Genomic DNA, 23,830 nt, shown 5'->3' on the forward strand with positions numbered 1-23,830 from the left:
TTGTTCTCCTCTCTTTTAATTCATCATAACATTGTATTTTCAAATTAATTTCAAATTAAAATTGATATTTACTTAGAGAAAATCCATTATTTCGTGGTTGTTGGTCTCCACAATGGTTGCTTCCTGCATTATAAAAAAGGGCATAAATCATTTTGAATTCCATGACTCTTTCAAATTATGCTGTTTGGCCCTCCAATTTTTAAGTGATTTTTTTTTAAATATCTAGATAAATAACTTGTGCCCTATTCATAATTGAATAAACAATAAATCAGGTCCATTCTGCTTCTGAAAATAGGATGTTACAATGTCCGTAGAGATTGACAACACTTAAAGAAAGAAGAATTCAAACTTCCGGTTAATAGCTGAAAGGATAGAATCACAGAGATTTACAGCATGGAAACAGGCCCTTTGGCCCAATTTGTCCATGCCGCCCTTTTTTTTGAAAAACCCTAAGCTCGTCCCAATTGCTCACATTTGGCCCATTCCCCTCTATACCCATCGCACCCTTGTAACTATCTAAATGCTTTTTAAAAGATACAATTGTACCTGCCTCTATTACTACCCCTGGCAGCTTGTTACAGATGCTCACCATCCTCTGTGTGAAACAATTGCTCCTCTGGACACTTTTGTATCTCTCCCCTCCCACCTTAAACCTATGCCCTCTAGCATTAGTCTAACCTACCTTTGGGAAAGGATATTGACTATGTACGTTGCCTATGCCCCTCATTATTTTATAGTCCTCTATAAGGTCACCCTTCAATCTCCTACGCTCCAGAGAGAAAAGTCCCAGTCTATTCAGCCTCTCCTTATAACTCAATCCATCAAGTCCCAGTAGCATCCTAGTAAATCCTTTTTTCACTCTTTCTAGTTTAATAATATCCTTTCTATAATAAGGTGACCAGAACTGTACATAAATTCCAAGTGTGGCCTTACCAATGTCTTGTACAACTTCAACTTCTGTATTCTGACTGATGAAACCAAGCATGCCAAGTGCCTGCTTTACCACTCTGTCCACTTGTGACTCCACTTTCAAGGAGCTATGAACATGTACCCCGAGATCTCTTTGTTCTGTAACTCTCCCTAACGCCCTATCATTAACTGAGTAAGTCCTGCCCTGGTTCAATCTACAAAAATGCATCACCTCGCATTTGTCTAAATTAAACTTTATCTGCCATTCATCAGCCCACTGGCCCAATTGATTAAGATCCCATTGCAATTGGAGATAACTTTCTTCACTTCTTTATGCCACCAATCTTAGTGTCATCTGCAAACTTACCAATCATGCCTCCTATATTCTCATGCAAATCATTAATATAAATGACAAACAACAGTGAACCCAGCACTGATCCCTGAGGCATACTGCTGGTCGCAGGCCTCCAGTTTGAAAAACAGCCCTCTACAACCACCCTCTGGTTTCTATCAAGAAGCCAATTATGTATCCATTTAGCCTGTCCTGGATCGTGTTGAGCTTCTTGAGTGTTGTTGGACCTGCACCCATCTAGGCTGGTTGAGAGTATTCCATCACACTCCTCACCTGTGCCTTGTAGGTTGTGGACAGAGTTTGGGGAGTTAGGAGGGGTCACTTGCCGCAGGATTCCCAGCCTCTGACCTGCTCTATGTATCAGAAACCTGTAGAAACATGATAGGGTTTGCTTTTTGGATTTCCCACATGGTGACTGCCCTGTCTGTCACCTGTAGACCACTAACAGAGTTAGACTGACACCTTTAGGGAATTGACCAGTTAAGGGCTTCAGTTGGCATCGGGGTGAGAAGGCCACACATAAGCTTTCCTGCACTGGTCTTAATCAGACCTACCCAACACCCTGCCCTTCCTGCCTTGACACTCATCTCAGGGGAGGGCATTAAGTTCAACCCTCAGTCTACTTCTACTTTACCCCAGTTTTGTTTCGAAGTTGGAGACCCTGTAACCCTCAGATCTCCTCACTCCACTACCCAGTTCCCGTGTCCCCTCTATACCAACTTATGTCCCTCCTTACTACCTGCATAGCCACTCACCCCCTACCCACTGTGGGTTTCATAAATCTATAGCAAGAATTAAACTACATATCCTACAACTTATATGTGTCATACCTGCAAAACAGTATTCTAAGAACTGTTGTTTTCAAGATATATTACCTAATAAATTATCTGTTTTATTGTGTACCTGCACCTAGACCTAAATTAAAGTTATAACTGTTCATTTTCAAACAGCAACCCTTTGATCAAAATAAGGCATTAAGTAAGATTTGTTTTCCAAACTGTATTTGTAGGCAGCACCTAGCTATGCCGTGCATGTCACTGATAGCAGCAGAGCCATCGATTTGCATTCAAATAATCTGTACCCAATTGACAAAAGTATATATAATACTTCAATATTCAAGTATCAGCACTTCAGTTGCACTCATTTAACCATAATATAACAAATAACAAGTGTGGCAAATAAATCAAACCTTTAATGAATCAAAATGTCACTGGTTATTAAAATATGAACAGATATTTTTGTTGGTGGGCAATGGCAAATTTTGCCCAGGAATATAGTTAGTAAATTATTTGTGTAAATCAGTAGATCTGCTTTAATGTGCCCAAGATGATTCGGAAGTTGCAGTGTGTTATAGTGTGGCTGCTGAGCCCTGACAGCAACTACCTTTCCCACTCCAATCCGAACCTGAGATGTCTCTGCAGCAAGATTTTCCCTTCCCACTATTCCTTGACAGGAATGTGTTTGTCCATCCCTTCGAATTGCACCTTCCCTTCAACAAGTTCAGTTATACCAGTCCCTCTTTTTCTTATTTATGTTTTCCATTCATTAATTATTTTGTCTGCATCTTTGCTTTGCTTTTTTTCCTTTCTTATTCCTTTTCACTTAACCCCTTTCTCTTCTTAATCCTCTCCTACTGGCTATCAGAAGAGAGAGAGGCAAACATGAATGAGGAGAGTCATCAGGAGAGGGGATGAGGGACAATAAGGTTGCTCCTCCCTACTCCATATTTAGGTACGTATCTTTACAAACACCATTTTGGTGGTGCCTTATACAGACCAAGGCTTCCTGAATCCAGCTGACCATTGCCCGTTGCATTTGGCAATTTTGCAAAGGTTGCTTAAACTTACATTAAGTCTAATTATTTGTATATGCAAAGGTCCTAAAGCTCGTTCCAGGTGTGGGCCTTGCATATTATTTTTCTATCTTAACCAATATCGTGGATCTGGCACAGGATGCGCTTTTGTGCCCATTTTACATCTGTCAAACAGGCATGTTATCAATGAATGTCTAAGCCAAAAAATGTTATTGTGAAGATATATGCACAAATCTTAAAAGTGTATTATAATGGCAATTCCATCCACATAATAAATGTTTTCTAAATTGCCTAACCTGAATATTATACCAAAACTGCAGTCAAGACGCAATGATGTCTTGCAGCTATTTAGGTTAACTGAGAGCATTCTGTGGGTTTTTAATAATACTTTATGTTCTCAGGACATGTGACTGTATGCAGTCAGCTTCTCGCTCTTGAATCACCATAGCAACAGCCATTTCTTTGAAGTATGTTTTATTCCAGATTTGCTTCAATAATTGGGCATAAAATTCTTTGAAAAGGGTGTGTGAATTGCATACAGACCAGCTTTGAGAAATTGAAGACATTCAGGATAGATGGAATCAAAATTTATAATGCTTTTTGTCTGCAGAAGGTTTTAAATTTATACTGTGGGGCTGCATGTGGAAACAAAGCATTTTAACCCTGAACAATCCAAGTCTTCAGGCAGAAAAAAAGAAAGCAGACCAAATTAGAAGTCAAATTATTTTTGCTATCTGTTTGAGATTAAAGCTCAGAGCTTCACAAATTAATATTAACTTGACTGGTATATTCAAAGTCTGAGCTGCTTGTAAATGGTATTCCATTTATCATATTTAATAAAATATGGAGACATTGCTGAAATGTTAATCTTGATACTAGAAGGATTTTTGTTGAGAAACTCAGCTGAGGTAAAAAGTTCCATAATGAAGGGACATAAGAAGAGGAGTAGATCATACAAATCAACCTGTCCTCATAATTTAACCATACTTCTGGCGAATCTATGCTGTACACCTTCCAAGGCCGATAAATATATCTTGAGCTGTGGTGAATAAAACTGAAACGGTACTCCAGAGAGAGTCCAACTGACAGTCTTCATCCTCACTTTTGTATTCTAACCCCCTGAGATGGAGGTCAACATTCCATTCGCTTTTTTAATTGCTTTTGTAACTGTGCATTCGAGCCTCCCAGAATTCAACTCCAAAATAATGCAGGCCATTTGATAAGATGTTGGTCAATATGACAATCTTCTATCCACCAAAGTTCTCATTTTAATGTCCACCTTCCCTCTGTCCTTTCTGTTTTTGACCAGTGAGTTCCTCTCAGTTGTATGATGCTGCAATATCCAAACAGCAAGAACATCTGCAATGATTGAATAGAAGAGGAACAAATTAACTTGTGGAGAAGTTGTACTATTTTGAAACCAAACAATCATTATAAAGCTTGGATTCAAAGCAAAAAATAATGAAAATATACTGAGCCAAATGTATATCATGAGCTAAACGAGTGAACTGATGACCTTGATGTATTCCAGCCTTATTTATTTGATGGCAACATTTTTTTTTATCCTAAAGCATTTCTTTTCGCTTTTTCCATGCCTTGTATTCTCCAGAGCACACAATATCTATAGATGAAATGTTTCACATATGTTCTGACACCTCCACAGCTACCTTGAAACGATTTTCAATTTGGTTTTCCTTTGTGGGAAACATACTAGATTAATAAACATTTCAGATTAAATAGGTAAAAAAAAATCACCTTGCTTACTTTCCAGTCTGAATCATCTGAACTAAATAGGGAAGTATAGTTGACCTCAGCAGCTTTGGGTTGGTATACAGGATATTGACCAAACTTCATTTTCCTAATAGTTATTCAGTCAGCCCTATTGGAAATGCTCAGTGTGTGAATATGAGCCATGGCAGGATCCAGCACAGCTGTCATGTCAGGATCAAAAAATTAAATAATTGAACTAGTCTATCTCCACATACACCTGAAGATATTGCTGAGTATAGTGACATTCACACCAAATATCTATTTTTCATGCCACTCACAAATGTGTGTTGGACACTTACCATTGTTACAATTGTGAGGTTTATTGGCCTGTAGGACAGCATCTTTTAGTTCAAAAGATTGTTATACTTTGGAAGATTGAAAGGGTTCCTTGTGCACCATAAACTTCTGTGATTCTGTGACCTCTGACAAAGTCTGCCTGAGAGTAAGCTTGGGTGGTTTAATTGTTAGAGATCAAAAGAAGGCAGAGATTGTTTTATTTGAGATTCTCCCAAAATTTCAAAAAATTCTAAAGATTGTAAATAGCCATGCTGTAAACTATCAATTTACTTCTAAGATGAAAGGGACTTGGGATCAAAAGTAACTAATCAGTATTTCTTTTTGGATACAAAGCTAATGTGTTCCCTGTTGTCATTGGGAAGAGGGTAGTAAGAAGCCGTTTTGAGGTAGGTTACAGGCTTCCCTCTAAAGCCTGGAATATCACAGACAAGCAGGAACTACAATTGTCTTCTGTGGCCTGCAGTCGCCTGAGAGGATTGAAAATAAGAGAGATACAATCAGACAGACCTGCACCTTAAGCAGAGAAATTGCTGACTCTATCATTCAGCACACATAATGAGAGCTTGAACTCTGACTGAAAACTGAGTTTGTGAGGAATTGAAGGAGTTTGGAAGATTTGTGTAACTTGGAACTCGAGAAAGAAACCAACAGTGTAACCTCACAGCAAGAGATAGTTCTGAGATTAGAAGTTACCCAGCTGGGAAAAATAGAAAGAAAGTAATGCATTGGAAGCTGGAGTAACTGAGAATTGTTTGCTTTAAAAATGTAATTTACAAGGAAACATTCTATGAGCTTAAAGTCTAAGTTGCCTGCAGGCAAAAATGTTTAGTCGATAGTATTTTTTAGTGATTTGATACAGCATGAATTCCTGATGTGTCATTCTTTCAGGTAATATCTGAGAGTTTGATTTTTTTTAATAATTGGTCTCTACAGACATCATAACACCATACATGATTATAGAAATAATGAGGTCCATGGGAATCACTGATTGATCTCCCTGTGTAGCTCATTAAGTATGAGTTCCCCTGGTAACAGGCAGTTGTCTGCCCTGCTAGAACTCATTACCTGAGCCTTTTATAAGGAAGGCCCAGCACTGGGCCTGCTGAACAGTGGTAGAGACTAGTGTATACACCACAGTAGTAGTTTTACTTTGCATTCTATAATAAATATGTTCCTTTCAGGTCAGGCTTCCTGAGGCATTACTATAATTATGGTACCATTTGGGAAACTCTACATCAATGTCCAGGAGCTGAGATGTTTGTCCTCCAACAAACATAGACATCTTCCTTTGTGCTAGTTAGGACTCTAGTAATGGGAGAATTTTCCAGCTGATCCTGATTGACTTCAATTCAACAAGGGTCCTTGATGTTACACTTGGTCAAATGCTGACCTGATGTCAGTACAGTTACTCCCAACTCACCTCTGGAATTCAGCACTTTTGCCTATGTTTTGACCAAGAATTAAGCCATGTAGCCCTAGTAGAAGCCAAATTGAGCATCGGTGAGCAGGTTATTAATGAGCAAGTGCCACCGAATAGCACTGTTAATTATACGTCGCATCACTTTGCTAATTATTATGAGAAGACTGATATGGTAATTGATCGGATTAGATTTATCCTGCTTTGTGTGCACAGGACATTCCTGAGCAATTTTCCACATTGTCAAGTAGATTCCAGTGTGGTAGCTATACTGGAACAACCCAATTCTGAATGACACATCTTTGATGCAGCAGCTGGGACAACTAAACAGCTAAGAGCCGGCCTGAAAGTTAAAGAAGAAGCATAAAAATGTAACATAGTACCTAGGGGCTGGGAACAATATAGAGTAGCAAATGATTATAAAGCAGATATTATGGGCTGCAAAGAGGGGGTATAAAAAGAAACTTGCAAGGGAGCTTGAAATCAATGCAAAAATGTTGAGCGATAACTTTAGGAAAACAGAGGTCAGAAGTAATATGGGCTCCTTGAAAGCTAATAACGCTTTATGGTAGCTAAGAAATGGTGGACATGCTGAATAATTATTTACAGTAGAGAAAGAGGTTTCGTTGCCATTGTGAGACCACATCTTGAATATTATGTGCAGTTTTGGTCTCATTACTTAAGGAAAGATATACTTGCATTGGAAGCACTTCAGAGAAGATTCACCAGGCTGATAACCCCTGATAACAAGGGCGTTGTCTTATGAGGAAAGTTTGAGCAAATGTAGCGTATACATATCAGAAATTAAAAGAATAAGAGGTGATTTTATGGAAACTTAGGATTCTGAGGGAACTTGATAGATTACATATAAACATACATACAAACTAGGAGCATGCAAACAAACTAGAGCCCTTGAGGCTGCTCTATATTCAATGAGATCATGGCTGGTCTTATTGTGGCCTCAATTTTACTTTCCTGTCAGTCTCCTATAACCTTTGATTACCATGCTACACAAGAATCTATCCAAGAATCTATCAGCATTAAAAATATTCAACTATCCTGACTCCAACAACATATTAACAGCCTCATCCCAGATTTAAATTGGCGACCCCTTTTGGGGGGTTGGGGGGAGTGGGGGTGGTGAGGTTATGAAAAAATTCTAAGTCTAGGATGTGCGTGTATATGGGAGAGTTTCTGATCCATTTTTTGGGCGTGTCCAAATCTGTGATCTTATGTACTTAGACTAAACAAAATGCTTAAAACCATTTCTTGCCTGCGTGGAAGGGGACAGGGCTTAAATCACCTGAAGGCTGGCTGAGAGCTGTAGAGAGCACAATTGCACATGCGCAGGTCCCTCTGTTATGAGAATAAAAAGATCTGTCACTCAGCCTCTGCTGCTTTCAGCCAGCCTCCTTGACTTAAACGAAGCTCCCCCCACCAGCTACCATGTGGGCCTGCGGTCTATAGTGATATCCCTCAATGGCCCAGAGCAATCTGTCATCATGCCCTCCTACCCACCCAGACTGATACCTTCTCCCTTACCCCAATTACCCTCCAACGATGGCCAGCCACAATCCACCCCCAACAATGGCTAGTCTGACTGCACCCCGCCATCACTGCCCTGGTCTGGTCCCACCCCCAAATAGACCTTGCCCCCTGGGCACTGTCCATTGCCCAATGGGATGTCCCAGGGTGCTTGGTGGGCAGTGCCAGAGTGTCAGGCTGGCACTGCCCAAGGGGCACCCCACCTTTGTCCCCAACCTCCCGGGGGAGCCTCAGTGGCCTCTGGTTCTACTGACGCAGCCATCACGTCTGCTCCCCATTGCTGGGGACCAGCTGTGATTCCCTCTGTGAGACCCTCCCCGGCAAGGCCTCAGAAGCAAGTGAGCCCAGACTATTGAGCCCCGGGCTCACTAAAGTATCGGAAGATACTTAAATTTAATTTAGATCATTTATTCAGCCTCGTGCTGGAAATAGAGTCTCTGTGGTGGTAGTGGGACCTCCAATTTGGGGCCTAGATAGGGTGGTGATGGTAGACTGCTGGGGTCTCAGTGGAGTAGGAAAGTCCCAAGTAGTGGTGGTTGAGACTCCTGAGGCTTCATGGGTGTGTGGGGAGTCTTCTGGCGGGTCAGTGTTGGTCTATGCAATAGTTACCCAGAAGTTAGAAGAGGGTTTAATTCTTCTAACTTTTTCTGGGTAACTATCGGTGCAAACCAATTGGAATCATCCACTGTTTGCGATTTAAATTGTATTTTTTGAATGGTTTCCAGTGCAAGGCTGTTGCCCAAAGGAAGTTTGCAGTTCCAGGCAATTGCTGTGCAAAACTTACTTGTGAACATCCAAAGGAAATGCCCCAGTGTATCTTTGGGATACTTCTTGATCATTTCTATAAAAAAAATGACATGACCATAATAGAAAAAAGAGAAAACTTGAAAACCTATCTTTAAAAATAATGGATATCCATTATTTTTAAAGGATTATTTGTTCTTGTGCCTATAGATTTTTCCATATCCTTCAGTAACAACTTTGTATTCATTCAGTTCATTTCTGGAGATAGAGTCATAAAGGTTTACAGCATGGGAACAGGCTCTTCGGCCCAATGTGTCCATGCCACCCTTTTTTTGAAACCCCTAAGCTAATCCCAATTGCCCACATTTGGCCCATATTCCTCTGTACCCATCTTATTCATGTAACTATCTAAATGCTTTTTAAAAGACAAAATTATGGATTAAAAGACAAAATTATATGCATGTCCATCACCAGTGTTATTTGTGTGTGTATATTCATTTTTTGAAAGTAAGCACAAGTGAATGACATGGAAGAAATTAATTAAAAATCAAATGAAGTTGGATTTTAATTACCAAAGTAAAAATCCACATTTTGAAGCTATGTTGCATGTTTAGGAAAAATAACACATATTTTGTGATAAGAAACTTCCAACGCCAATTCTGTGTAGTTGCTATTATAATTGATTCTTCCTTCTTAGACATTTTCCTGTTTAAATTTCTTATCACAGAAAGGTTGTTTCAATTGCAAGATGTGCTTACAGAAAGTTTATTTTCTGATTTAGTAATAAGATTCTCATTCTACTACTCCAACAACACACAAGAAAGTAAAGCTTTTTTAAAGTTTATTTATTAGTCACAAGGAAGGCTTACATTAACATTGCAGTGAAGTTACTGTGAAATTCCCTATAAGATGGCACCTATTTGTAACTTCAAGCACCCGAAATGTTTCGGCATCCAATACAATTGGTTGATTTTGAAATTTATATGAAGCCATAGTCTAATATTATCCTTGAACCTCTATGAATTGTGTTTTTCTTGTGATAAATCTAATATTATAATATCCCCTGAAATAAAATGCACAAATTGAAAGGTGAAGATTGCCATCAGGTCCATCAAGCCAAAGGCAAAGCTACATATGCCACCAATCTGCCCCCTAACATGAATGACAAAGCATAAATCCTAGTTTCAGCCCATCAACTAAATAGAATTGAATACTCAGTTACTATACAATTAACAACTAGGTATTATTTTGGATACTAACTTTTGCACTTCTCTAAACTGTGTGGGGCAGTTTTCCTGTGGTCATCTAGTATAAATTAGTAGCTTCAAAATTATAATTTTTTCTTGTTCTGGCTAAGTCATCAAACCATTTCCAGCACTACATCCAAAACTATGGAATAAACTCCTGCTTCACACCTTATCAGCCACCTCCTGCCACATCTCTATGTTGACAGCAGCAGGGTTCTTCCTCCCCATTATTAGCACAAAGTATGCCCCTCCTGATCCTGATCATGCCCAGCAATAATTCAAGGTAAACATTATTGAATCTGGGTGCTGCTCCTTTCTCTAGGCAACTTGAAGATACAAAACTAGGGAGAAAACATTTAATTCCTGAATCAAGTTGAAATCGAAGAAGCCGGCGTTACTTCATTGCACGTGGAATATCACCCTCTCAAAATCCACCGGAGCCTTTATATTTGGACCAATTAGTTTCAGAGAAGACACCAGCTTTGCCCACAATGTTTTCAGGTCCAAATGTGTCAACCACAGCCTATTTAAATTGGCTCATAAGTATAAATTCACTGGCTGGTTGAGTGAAAATTAGGTCAATTCCCACATGGATGAGCCAAGGGGGAGTTCTGTCAGAAATATCTGGGCTGACTTTCAGCCCTACAAAAATAACAAATTAAAATGGTTTCAGGCCATGCCTTCATAGTCACGGTTTTCCTCAATATTGCAATCAGGGTTCTATAAACTTCGTAGAACCTTTATTTGCATATTAAAAGTTAACTTCAACCTGACGGGCTTCTGCTTTAAAATCCCCTACCAAGTATATCATATCATTCTTCACTCCCATTTTCAATAGCACTTATCTATGTGCTCCCTCTCTACTCTCACTCCAATCCTTGAGCAATGGGAGAATCTGATAATCCACCTCAGTGAGTGGGGTGAAAATGTGACCTTAATTCATTCACAGATTTGGTTTTGCATCTTTCATAAAAGAAAGTACACAATGTAACAGAAAAGACAGAATGCAGCCAGCCACAAATTACACATGCACAAAAACAAAGAAGGAGGCGATGAGGATGAGTAGTCTACTTGGAGCTCTCTCAGCCCAAAATGGAGAAATGGAGCTGGTGGTAGAATTACAAATGGTGGGGGAATGAGAAAATGCACAGAAAGTAAAGGCCAGATGCTGCTGGAAGTTGAATGGGTGTGAGATGCTGAAGAATACTGAACAAGTCAATGTCAAAGGGTACAGGGTGGACTTAAAATGCAGAATATAGTTGAATTCACAACTATACTTGCTTTTTCTGACCTATTTAGTTCATTAAACTGCATGCTATATTGCATCCATGACCTGAACACAATGATCTTGCTGCTCGTCTCCTCAACCACCTAAAAAGATGCCTTCTTAGGGTGATGAGCAGGTTGTTCCCCCTTTGCTGTGGAAAAGCAAGCCCTTTATGCTCTCCTGACTACTACCCAGCAGTAACTGCAGTGCAACATCAAATCTGGATGCTGCCCTTGTTCTTTGTCCCTCATTCACCCTGAATACCTCCAATTTCCATTTGTAGATTGTCCCTTTTAAAATAGCTTGGATTAAATCCAATGAGTGCATATTATGTTTGCTACGCAGCTTAGAGTCAGAAAACCCGAATGGCAAATCTAATTTGTTGAATTGAGTTGAGATCGCAGTTACCAGCTTGCTCAGTTGACATCTGGTTTTCCCCACATAATTTCAACAACGCCGCACCCAATATCACTGACACTTAAGCTGCCTTCAGATTAATATCTTTGTGTGTGAATGAATGAGTAAGTAGAATAACGGATAAAGGATTGTACTAGCCTTGTGGTTTGGAGGTGTTAACCCTCTGGTAGGTAAGGTTAAAATCGCCCCTGATGTGTTCTTATTTACGGTGCAGAAACTTCAAATACAGTGGCTGACGGTCAATCTTTTTGGCCTAAGGCCACTAATTTGTTCGAATTTGCTACAATACATTTAGGAGTTGGGGAGTATTTCACTATTGATCTGATGCTAAGAATCTACTTCTCTGTCTAAAGTCTTATCGATTACCTCCTTGGAGAAGTGTATAAAGGATTGAATGAATTGAAATTTCATTTCCGACATGTTGTTCCAGTTATTTTTACCCTTTTAGATGAAAAACTATAAATGTGTGACTGAACTCAATTTGGTCAATAGCTCTGCTGAAAAATTTAACATGATTTTTCAAACTTTAACACAGAGAAATAATGCCATATTTTGTTCTGTTTGGGCGTTAATAGATTGTAAACTTACTGGATCATTCAGGATATGTTGAAAGTAGGATGTTGGGCATCTTTTCTTTTCAGTTTTTTCTAATGTATAATCAATGTGGAACTCAAATAAACATGACTTAGAGCTATGCAATTTTAAACTTTGGCAGACAATGAAATAATAAACAGAATTATTTTTCTGGTTTGCAAGAGGACATGTTGCCATATAAAAACAAAACTAGAAAATAATTTATTTATCAAGCAGGGAATTTTTTCACTTTTTCAGTAAGAATTTGTATGTGAAGAAACAATGATAACTGAGCCACACAGTTCATTAGAGAATGGAATAATTGATTTAACACTTTTTGCTGCACCTGATAGGATTGATGCAGACTGGGAGCCATAAAATGATAGGGGTGTGAACAGTGGCTAGTAACCCAATCCCACCATCCCATCTTTTTGTTGCCCTGCATCAGGCACGGGCAAGTCACTTTACTTGGGAGGGGTGTGGGTTTAATTTAAAAGACAGGGTTGTCCTAATGACAATTGTGACATGCATGCCATTTGACCCAGAGGCCCAATTATGCTCTGTCAGCAAAAGCCTGCGGCAGCTTGGATCCAAATGGTTATGTGGGCTAGGAGATGTAGGGATTCTCCCATAGACCCTACTAGAAAAACCTGGCCCTTCCCTGCCAGGCATCCCCCTCCTGACAATCAGTGTTTGTCAACCCTCTTTCGCTGCCCCTCCATTCATACTTTCCTTATTGGGGACTATTTTATGGGTTCCTGGCTGCATTCGAGGTTGGCCTGATTCCTTGTTAAATATGTCGGCTGTCTGAAGTTGCCTAAAGGCTTCACTTCTTGATTGTCTCATCTAGCTGTTAACAGTGCAAACAACTGACGGGGATTTCACATAGTTACAGTCAGTTGCTTGCAACATTGGGAGGCAGTCGGAAGTCAGAGACCTTTCAACCAAGTTCATTCAGGTCGTTTTATTGTCCACCACATATTGCACCCATAATGTATAAATGCACCCATTATGTACAGTGGGGGCTGCAAATCAGCCTTCTTCTGTCCTACTGGAAAGAGATTAAACTCTGATGTTAACTTGGGGTAAGCAGTAAAAATAGACCCAAAGGGAGAGCATCAGAATGACCCTAGATCACAAAGTGTTAAATTTAACTCCCATGCCTCATTAACATGAAGGTGGGTGATAATTATGATGGGGAAGGGAAGCTGCAGACAGGGATGAGCTTTTCCTCAAGGTGCCCAGAGGATGTTTCTGGCTTACGAGGAAACATTTGACAAGTAAAATGTACTAGCCTTTTCAGCTCTGTCCTGGGTATACTAGTCCATGATGTCATTGTCCCTGGAGCCAACAACAAGCAGCAAAAGACTCTCACCTGCCTGGGGTGCAGGTTTTTTAATACTGCCCAAAATACTTGAAACATGGGAGCATCGCATGTATGTGGTGCATGAATGCTGCTCGAATTTCTACCCACTATATACCCCACTCAAACGCATGGGGTTAAAATCTGAGCTCTTTCGGCAGTGGTCTTGGCAGTCAGATACAGCAGATTGCCTGCAATACTAAACAGAAGGTTAGAAAATACCTATCTCTCACAGGTTTTTCTGTCTTCTCATAATACAAGGTGTTATGTGATGATTTGCACTTATAACTGTATTGTATGTGATGTAAGTAGATGTAAGTATTGCCATTCATTCAATGTTGTTACATGGCAGGTTGCAGGGAAGGTAGAACAAATAAAAGCAATGAACAATGCACATGAAGACTTAAAAGTGACTACCACACAATATGAGAAGACAATTTGTGGACTGGAGTCGAAATTGTGCCAAGAACGGAGTAAGCAGGAGCATGCTAAAGACAAGGTATAATGGCAATTTTTTTTTGGCATATGCATAAATAAGCTACTCTTTAAAGCAATGGGGTTAATAAATTTAACAAAAAAGTGGTCAATAAACATTATCTAGAGGCTGTGAATCCAATTTATTGATCAACACTTGTGTTGGAGTTGGCTCTTTTCATATAGCTGCCACAAAATACATCTACGCACTTAAGGTAGCCACAGAAAATGTTCAAGTCATTGATAGAAGTGGAATTTACAAGGAGAAAATGCGCCAAAAATGGTTTGTGTTCTTGGAATATCACCACAACAAAACTACTGGAGGGACATTTTTGAAATTGGTTTTCCCATGCAGCTGACATTGCACATTGTGTAGGATAATTAATAATGTTCCCTATTTTCTTTCCAGCTTGGAATTTGTAGCTCATCATTTTCACCAGTGTAAAACGCTTGCCAGTAAAATGTTTTAAAAGGCAGTTGCACTATTTTTTATTGTGCTAAAGCAAGTCATGAAATGTTGCATTTTGCTGTAATGATTAATTATTTGTGAAAGCAAAATCTTGCCACTTCGAATCTTACACTTCACTTTGATGCTTCCACAGTGGCTAATTCATCATTAGCCCAATGTGGCATTAGTGTGTATCTTTAAAAAAAAATACATGATTTTTGCAACGCACAGCTTCATTGATGTCATTGTTGCTGGCTTGACAGGAAATGTCCTTTTATTTCTACTTAAGTGGCTTAAGTGGGGTTGGTTGTGTTTATTCTGGAATTAGTTTTATGATCCTGCATTGTTAGGAGGAAGTCATGTGTTTTTGGACAGTTTTTTCAGTGAGTTTAAGGTTTTGTTTGGGTTTGGCTGCAGTTAGAGTTGGGTTTTATCAGGGATAGCAAGCTGAACAGATGTCTCTCTCTCTCTCTCTCTCTCTCTCTCTCTCCCCCTGTCTCATTTGGAAATTCTGCTGGTGATCTTAAAGCGAGGTTTTGCCTTCCTGAAGGAAATAATTTGCTGTTGGTAGTTTGCCTAAAGTCCCTGATGTTCTGGGAAGCTATTCTGACTTCAACCTGTTCTGAGTAAATCAAGACTGAGAGTTTTCAATTCACCAACCAAAAGGACTCAATTTCCAGTATCATGTGAGCTGTGCTGTCTTAAATCTGTTAAAAGGGTATGTTGGCTATGGGATTAGTTTGATTGGAACATTGTAGCTATCTTGATTAAGGGTTATACGTTATAATGGTTGTTTTGTTTCTTGTTCGTAATTGATAAAAGTTCTTGCTAATTTTCTTACTATACATGTTAACTATATTGTTAAATAAACTTTGTTTGATAAAAGCTCCCTCTTAGATCTTTTGAGTCACACCTGAAGTGGAACCTATCCTAGCCAAGTTCAAGATGTAAAATTTATGTTTCAGGCAGGCTTCATAAACACTTCAGAGTTTCTAACCTAAACCATAACAGCAAATGATTTCTTTCCTCATTTGTCAAAATTAACTGAAGTAAACCAGGCAGAACCAAGGGTAGTTATAGTGGATGCTTATGCCCAAATATTTATTTCCTATTAGAATTTAATGGACTAGTTCAGAGCTAATCATTAATCAACCATTTTTTTATTCTAAGTTAAACTACTCGAAAGAACATCAATATTTGATTATAAGCTTGGAAATTTGATAGGAACTGAGGTTTGCTGTGCCTAATATTGAACCACAGCACAAATGTTATGATCAACAAAATACTTGCGACAACCTTTAGTACTTTGTTACTAAACTATTACACTTTCCATTTCTTAAATGTTGTGATGTAAATTCTGTTGAAATGAACTTGGATGTGTCACTTGAAATTTTCTCATTTGTTATTTGCTTGCATGATAATCCTTGAATTCTTCACATGGCAGATAAAAAGAGCCAAAGATGGGTCACATGGTGGCAACGACTCTTTCTACTATCTCCATGTACAAAACTCTGAGCCTTGCTCTGCTGTGGAGGATAACAGCCCGCTCCACAAAGCTTTCTCATTAGGACGTCCTGTCACAGAATCACCAAAGCTACTTCCTCAGATGGCTTGCTTGAATCCAGCTATTTTTCACCATGAACCCATAAGGACAATCAGTGGCAATTTAAGAGCTGCAAATGCCAGATACTATTCACTTTGATCCCTACATTTGCCCAGTGTAGCATGCATTGTGCTGCTAAAGCATTGTGCCAATTCAGCAAGGACTTTGTATCCATTACACCAAGTCAAACCTGTATATTACAAAAGCAGACAGACAATCTTCACCAACAACTAGGACCTTCCAGTTGATCTCAGGAATTAAAGAACAGGTTACCTGAAATACAGATTTGCCTTCACAGCAAGTGAATGTTAAATAGCAGAATGTTTATATTGCTATAAAACAGTAAACCCTGGACATACCCTCTTCCATCACCTTCCTTTGGGAACATGATACAAAAGTCTGAGATCAAGTACCAACTGACTCAAGAACAGCTTCTTTCCTGCTGCTATCAGACTTTTGAATAGACCTACCTTGTATTAAATTGATCTTTCTCTACACCCTAGTTATGACTGTAACACTACATTCTGCACCCTCTCTTTTCCTTCTCCCCAATGTACTCTATGAACAGTGTGCCTTGTCTGTATACTGTGCAAGAGACAATCCTTTTCACTATATATCTATACATGTGATAGTAAATCAAACTAAAATAACAACTGTCTTGCAATACAAGAGAAGGTTATCGATTTCATCAAGTCCAGGCAGAATTCTCCACACTCACATTCCACGGCACCATTACCACCAATTAGAGAATTTGGATCTCAGCCAAACCTTTGTTCACTGCAATGGGACTGGAAAATCCCAGCCACCAGTGAGGTCAGAGAATTCCCTAACTTTCAAGCAGCAACAAGGCTGCGAAAGAGAAAAGATGAGGATAAACATCCTTCCAGTCATCTTTATTGCAACCTCAACATCTTGAAGCACTTTTCAGTTAAAATACATTTGAAATGTCATCGTTGTGGATATGTAGACGTGCACAAGATCCAATTTTTTTTTTACACAGCATGGTCATACATTCAGCAATAAGTTAGATGAATGTATAATCTATTGAGGGAAAGATGTTGGGGCTAAAATCCCCCTGCTTTTCAAGTAATACCATAGGATCTTCTACGGAATCTAAGTAGGCAGACAGCATCTTGATTTAACATCTCCTTTGACAAATGATACATCCAACAGTGCAGCGCACCCTATAAGTGCATTCAAATGACAACCTAAATTATGGCCAGAATTTTACTGAGTCGCAGAAAGCAGGGCCAGCAGTAGTGGGGGCCTTAGAATACAAACAGAATGTGTTTGCAACAAATTTTATGCTTTTAGAATTTTTTGTACTGTGCACATGGGAGGTAGCAAAGAGGAACCATTCAATGCTGCCTCTGCCATGTGGAGGCAAAGGGTGGCTGTGGAATAGAAGCCTTTGCTAGATGGTAGCAGAAGGGGTCTAGCAGCACCAAGGAAAGGAGCATGAGAAGGTGGCAGCATCAATGGAGAGTCACAAAGGGACCGTGACATGTGCTCCTGACTGACCAGTCATGGAAAAATTTAGGAAAAGTGGCTACAAAGAACAAACAGGACTCAGAGCCCATCTGTCACGCACCTGATCCATCCAGTTTTATGACACCCTAGTAATTGGAACAGCAGTATAAAGGGAGGGAGAAGCAATTATTGGTGGACCACAGGAAAAACCTTCAGGAGCAAAAGGGCCACCCATCAGGTGGACATAACACAGAAACGCTCTGAAGGATATGCCACCGCCTCCTGTGCAAGGAAGGGCCTATCCTCCGAAAAGAATCTATCATACATGGCTCAAACATCTCCAGTTGTCCGAGCAGCAGTGTCAGTGCATATTGAGGCCTCTCCAGGGAGGCTATTGCCAACTAATGTGCCATGCTGCAGGATCCCATGGGGATGGGTGAGCATACAATGCTAAATATGTAAGGAGGAACAACTTTATACTTACCAGTTTCTCTGAACCTGATGCCCTTTCACAATCCATGTAATAAGTCTCACTTATGTGGATCTGCTGTCAACTGGTTCATTTCACACTCCATCACCTAGTGCCTAGGTTGTCATTGCATGCTGACAAAGCAGAGGAATTGACTGGACACTAGCAGCTTATTTGAGGCAGAAAGGCTGTAGATGATATGAGTGGACAGCAAGAATGAAAAGACTGACCAAAAGCAGCCTTGCTGCAATATAATAAAGCCTTAACATCTGCAAAGTCTAAATGCCTGTGGATCCCAAGTTTATTTGCATGCATAACTTGTTTACATGTGCCCATATGAGGTCCCATGCCTCCACAAACAGCTGAAGTGGAGGCAGGCTGCTGACCTTGTTGCCATGGTCTGTGATGACCTTGGTAGCCATCATCTGGCTGCATGAGGCTTCAAGGGCCTGAGCATGTTGATGGTGCAGGAGCTTCTTCTGTTGTTACAGCAGCATGAGGCATTGGAGTCATGATCAGAAAGGTTGTCCATACAGAACACCCTGAGAAGAATCCCCAGATGCAGAAGGCCTCCTCCCATGGAAGGTACACTTGTGCCTCCCTGCTGACCAAAAGGAAGACAACAACCTTGTTGAAACCAAATCTAGGCTCGTCACTGTAGCATAGAGCTCATTGAAAAGATGATGATATGCAGTTCTTCCCACATCTCCAACATCCACTGAGTAGTCTGCCATCTATAAGGGTTACCAAATATGCACCAATCCAGAGAAATGGCAACACCTATGACCTGGATGGGCTCCTCCAGCAGGCACTGTATTACTCAAAGCTCTGAGAGCACATCATTAGCCTGGAGTTCAGCATGGCTTCCCAAAGTCTTCCAATGGTCAATGATCTTGGCTATCATTACATTTGTTACCTGCTCAAGGACATCTATGATATGCTCATCTGCTTGCAACCATGAATCTAATTACAAGTGCATATCCACCAATTGGTTCTGCACTAGTAGAGGCTGTAGGATGATTGATGTGAGGGTGCACTCTGAGGATCCCTCATCCTCCTTAGAGCTGGACAGATTGCTTAGCACTATCTAGCTACCTGTGCTTTGAGATTATAGGTATTGACATGAGCACCCAAACATTTAGATGTTAAGGACTTCATATATCCTTATCCCAACCATGTCTGATGTGGAGCTCCATGTGTTCAGTGGTGGATATGTGAGCACTGCCTCATGTGACCCAGATGCACCCTTGTGCCCATGTATTCATTCTCTCACTCCACTGTGATGACACTCCTGTTTCACCATCAGCAATTGCTTGGCACCCTGAGACCCAGCCAGTTCCAGAGATGTCTCCTTCTCAGCTGGGATCAGGATATGCAGCTTGTGGAGACCTTCTGATCTTGACCCTCTCTTTATTAAGCATCTCATCCAAACAGAATGAGGAGCACTGCCTCTCCATAACAACTAGCAAAACAGTTATCCTGGTGGCAAATCTTTTGACCCATGATGGGGGCACACAAATGCCTTCTCTGTACATCCACTCTCCAGGGACCTTGTGAGGGTCAGCAAAGACACCTCAAGAAGTAGTCATGTATCTGAAGGGATATGCTACTATACCAGACCTCACCACCTACTGGATGGGTGCTCCCTTCCCAGTTAGCACACTCTCTCAAGTTGCCACATCCAAACTCTAAACAGAAAAGTGGTGTGGACATCTGATTTGAAGGGGTCAATTTGTGGCACTTCACCCTGGTTTAGGGAGGGATTCCCCCCATTTCTGACTTCATCTCCAGTTTCTGTCCAGATTTACTTGATCTGACTCAATGGTCTCTTCTCATCTCTTGGGAAGATGTTGTTCCTGCTTTGCTCTTGCAACCTGGAGGAGAATCTGCAGGGAAGCATCACTGAACTGTGGAAACTCCCTCTTTCTTCCCTCCATTGTAGTAGGCTCCCATTCAGCAGTGTTTGGTGTGTTCTGCAATGTTGGTCAGGAGGGATCTTCTGTACTGATGCTCAGGAGACAGCATATTCTGATCAGTAAGCATTTCAAAGAAGTCAGTAATGCAAATGTGGCAGCCTTTTAAATATGGCTCCAGCACTCACTTTCAAGTCAGCAGATGCTGCTATTGGCTCATCGTTACCCACCTCCACAGATGAATTGGGCAGGCCCTACACTTCCATTAAATTAATTGGTTAGTCACTGCATGATGATATTCAGCTGACCGCTTGATACAAGCAGAAATGTCATCTGCTTCAGGTGATGCCACTGGGACATGCAGTCTCCATATAAAATTCAGCTCTAAATGCTTATTTGATGTGGGGCTTTAGTCACCAACCCTCTAACAGAGGCATGCTAAACATTTTTGTCCATTATTTTTCCCTAACTATGTGAAAATGAACACTTGTATACTTGTTAATTCAGATTTATGCAAAAGTCTTGGTTTATTTATATTGATTATTTAAAGATAATACTATAAATGGGTTACTTGCTGTCACACTGTTACTATCTATTAAATCACAATGGCATGGGCAGCATGGTGGCACAGTGTTGGTACTGCTGCCTCACACCTCAAAGGACCCGGGTTTAATCTGTGTGGACTTTGCCCTTTCTCCCGGTGTCTGTGTTGTTTTCCTCTGGGTGCCCCAGTTTCCTCCCACAAACCAAAAGATGTGCTGATTAGGTGCGTTGGCCATGCTAAATTGCCCCTTAGTATTCCAGGATGTGTAGGTTAAATGGATTAGCCATGGTAAATGTGTATGTTTACAAGGATGGGATTGGGAAGAGAGCCTGGGTAAAGTACTTACCAACTTGTGGGTTTTACTACCAAATAAACCTGTTGGACTTTAACCTGGTGTTGTGAGACTTCTTACTGTAAGGTACTCTGTCACAGAGTCGGTGCAGACTCAAAGGCTGAATGGCCTGTTCTACACTGTAGGGATTCTATGCCTTTTTTATTTTGTATGGTAATATTTTAACGAACTGCATCACTAAGTAAACAAAAGAATGTCATAACTGAAAGTTCAGATAAGATGAATGTTAAGTTTTAATTGAATTATTTACTAGACACTGATCATGTATACTTTGCACAGTACTTGAAGCTATTTTACATAAGTTCATCTGTTGTATTAGGATGTCAAGATTATATATTCATATTAAATCTTTATGCATTGCTGCAATTGTAAAACTTGACATTTCGTAACATAATTTTTGAGAACATAAGTATCGGTTTAGTTTCTGCCATTGATATTTGTACTGTACTATTGAAAACCTCTCATTAAGAATGAATTTGTCATCCATGATGCAAGTTATTTAAGTGGCGTCCAGTACATTTTCAGTGAAAACAGGATAGCTGATTTCCTCTTTTCTAAGAGCAAAATGAAAATAGAAAAGAGATATGTTTCTTCCAAAATCTAAGTTCCAACTCACCAGATGATCTTTTGCTGAACCATTTGCTGTTTGTATTTATTTCTTTTTTAATGAATCAGGGTAATTTACAACTCCTATGAAATAACAAAACAGAGTCATTGGACAGGATTTTCCACGCAACCTGCTGCAATAGAAACAGCCCGTCATTGGTCATTGGTGGGATCTTCTGGTGCCGCCCTTGTCAACGGGGGGTTTCCCATTGAATGCACTCCTCACTGATGGGAAGCCAATGGCCGGCAGCATGGCCAGAAGAACTCATCGAGGTTAACAGCTGAAAAATTTCAGCCAATGTGTTTTTTTTTATCTGTACACATGTTATCATGTCCAGTGAAGGCACGCCCTGTTTATAACTTTAAACGTGGACTGCAGTCAGTACATAATTTCCTGGAATTATCTTTTATTTGAAAATGGACATCAACAAGGCTGGAAAGGTGGCTGCCAAAGGCCTGTTGACTTCTGAAATTTCAGCACAGACAAAGGATTACCTCATGTCTAAATATGCCTCTGGAAAGTTCTCAGATGCAAAACTGTTTCTCCAGTCAAGAGGAATCATCCTTATCAGTTGAATGGAAGATCCTGACTGCCAAACGTGTCAGAGCCGTGAGGGTGGAATATCAAATAAGGTCTTCCAGTGAGTTAATCATAGCTGGTATGTTGATGGGTTATCAATCATTTCCCTACAGTGTATCAATCACTCTGGCTCCAACCCATTACATGGACAATAGCAGTTAATCATGTGACCAAAACTGTCTTCAGATAACAAGGACCGGGGAGAAAATTGACAGCCTGCCAAGAGGGAAAAGGGGGGGGCGTAGCTCTGCTGATTAAGGATAGCATCAGGGTGGTAGCAAGGGATGATATTGGAGCCAAAGAGCAGAAAGTGGAATCGTTGTGGGTAGAGATTAGGAACAGCAAAGGGAGGAAGACGCTGGTGGGTGTCGTCTATAGGCCCCCGAATACTGATCTGGAGGTGGGGCGGGCTGTTAACGCGCAAATAAGTGCGGCGTGCAGGAATGGGACAGCCGTAATTATGGGGGATTTCGATCTGCGTATTGATTGGTCGACCCATGTTGGACGCGGTGGGCTTGAGGAGGAGTTCTTGGAATGCTGCCGGGATAGTTTCCTTGAATAGTGTGTGTTGGAGCCGATGAGGGAGCGAGCTGTTTTGGATCTGGTGTTATGTAATGAGGAGGGTAGAATCAGGGACCTTGCGGTGAAGGATCCTCTTGGGGAGAGTGATCATTGTATGGTGGAGTTTCTGGTGCAGATGGAGGAGGAGAAAGTGGGTTCCCGGACACGCGTCCTTTGTTTGAATAGAGGGGAGTATGGTAGGATGAGAGAGGAATTGGCGAATGTGGACTGGGGGAGCACGTTGGACGGTAGGTCTGCTGAGGAGCAGTGGAGGATTTTTAAGGAGATCTTTCTTGGTGCTCAGCAGAAATTTATTCCGATGGTCAAAAAGGACCGTAGGAGGAGAGGTAATCAGCCGTGGATAACGAAGGAGGTGAAGGAAAGTGTTAAATTAAAAGCGGAGGCGTTTAGAGTAGCTAAGAGTAGTGGGCGAGAAGAGGATTGGGAGAGGTTTAAATGTCAACAAAGATTGACAAAGAAATTGATAAAGAAGGGTAGGATAAACTATGAAGCTGGGCTAGCGCTTAATATAAAAAAGGATAGCAAGAGTTTTTATAAGTATATAAAAAGGAAGAGGCTGGCTAGGGTGAACGTTGGACCCTTAGAGGATGAGAGGGGGGACTTAGTGGTAGGGGATGGGGAAATGGCTGAGGTCTTGAATAACTTCTTTGTTTCAGTCTTCAGGGAGGAGGACGTGAATAATTTGCCGGGTGTTAAAGATGGAACGGTGGTAGGACTGGAGGGTCTCGATGACATTACTGTTACTAGAGAGGTGGTGCTCAACAGACTGGAGGGGCTGATTGTGGACAAGTCCCCAGGACCGGATGGAATGCATCCGAGGGTTCTGAAAGAAATGGCGGAGGTGATAGTGGATGCCTTGGTGGTTATTTTCCAGACGTCGCTGGATTCCGGGGAAGTGCCGGAAGATTGGAAAGCGGCTAATGTTACGCCGTTGTTTAAGAAGGGTGCCAGGCAAAAGGCGGGGAATTATAGGCCAGTTAGTTTAACATCCGTTGTAGGTAAAATGTTAGAATCCGTCATCAAGAAGGAAATAGCGAGGCATCCTGAGGGGAATTGCTTGATAGAGCAGACGCAG

The 23,830-nt window shown here is 40.7% G+C and overlaps 1 protein-coding gene across 5 annotated transcripts in view; it reads left to right on the forward strand.

The window, feature by feature from the left end:
* The window catches only part of LOC145341822 (uncharacterized), a 707,529-nt gene that overhangs the window by 424,874 nt on the left and 258,825 nt on the right, over positions 1-23,830 (forward strand). For all 5 annotated transcript variants that reach the window (XM_080186786.1, XM_080186791.1, XM_080186787.1 and 2 more), the window contains one exon: positions 14,067-14,213. In XM_080186786.1, coding sequence (XP_080042912.1) covers positions 14,067-14,213 — 147 coding nt within the window. The remainder of the gene's footprint in view (positions 1-14,066; positions 14,214-23,830) is intronic.

The sequence above is a fragment of the Carcharhinus amblyrhynchos genome, chromosome 4 (assembly GCF_965287045.1).
Source record: "Carcharhinus amblyrhynchos chromosome 4, sCarAmb.v2.hapA, whole genome shotgun sequence".
Lineage (NCBI taxonomy): Eukaryota > Metazoa > Chordata > Chondrichthyes > Carcharhiniformes > Carcharhinidae > Carcharhinus > Carcharhinus amblyrhynchos.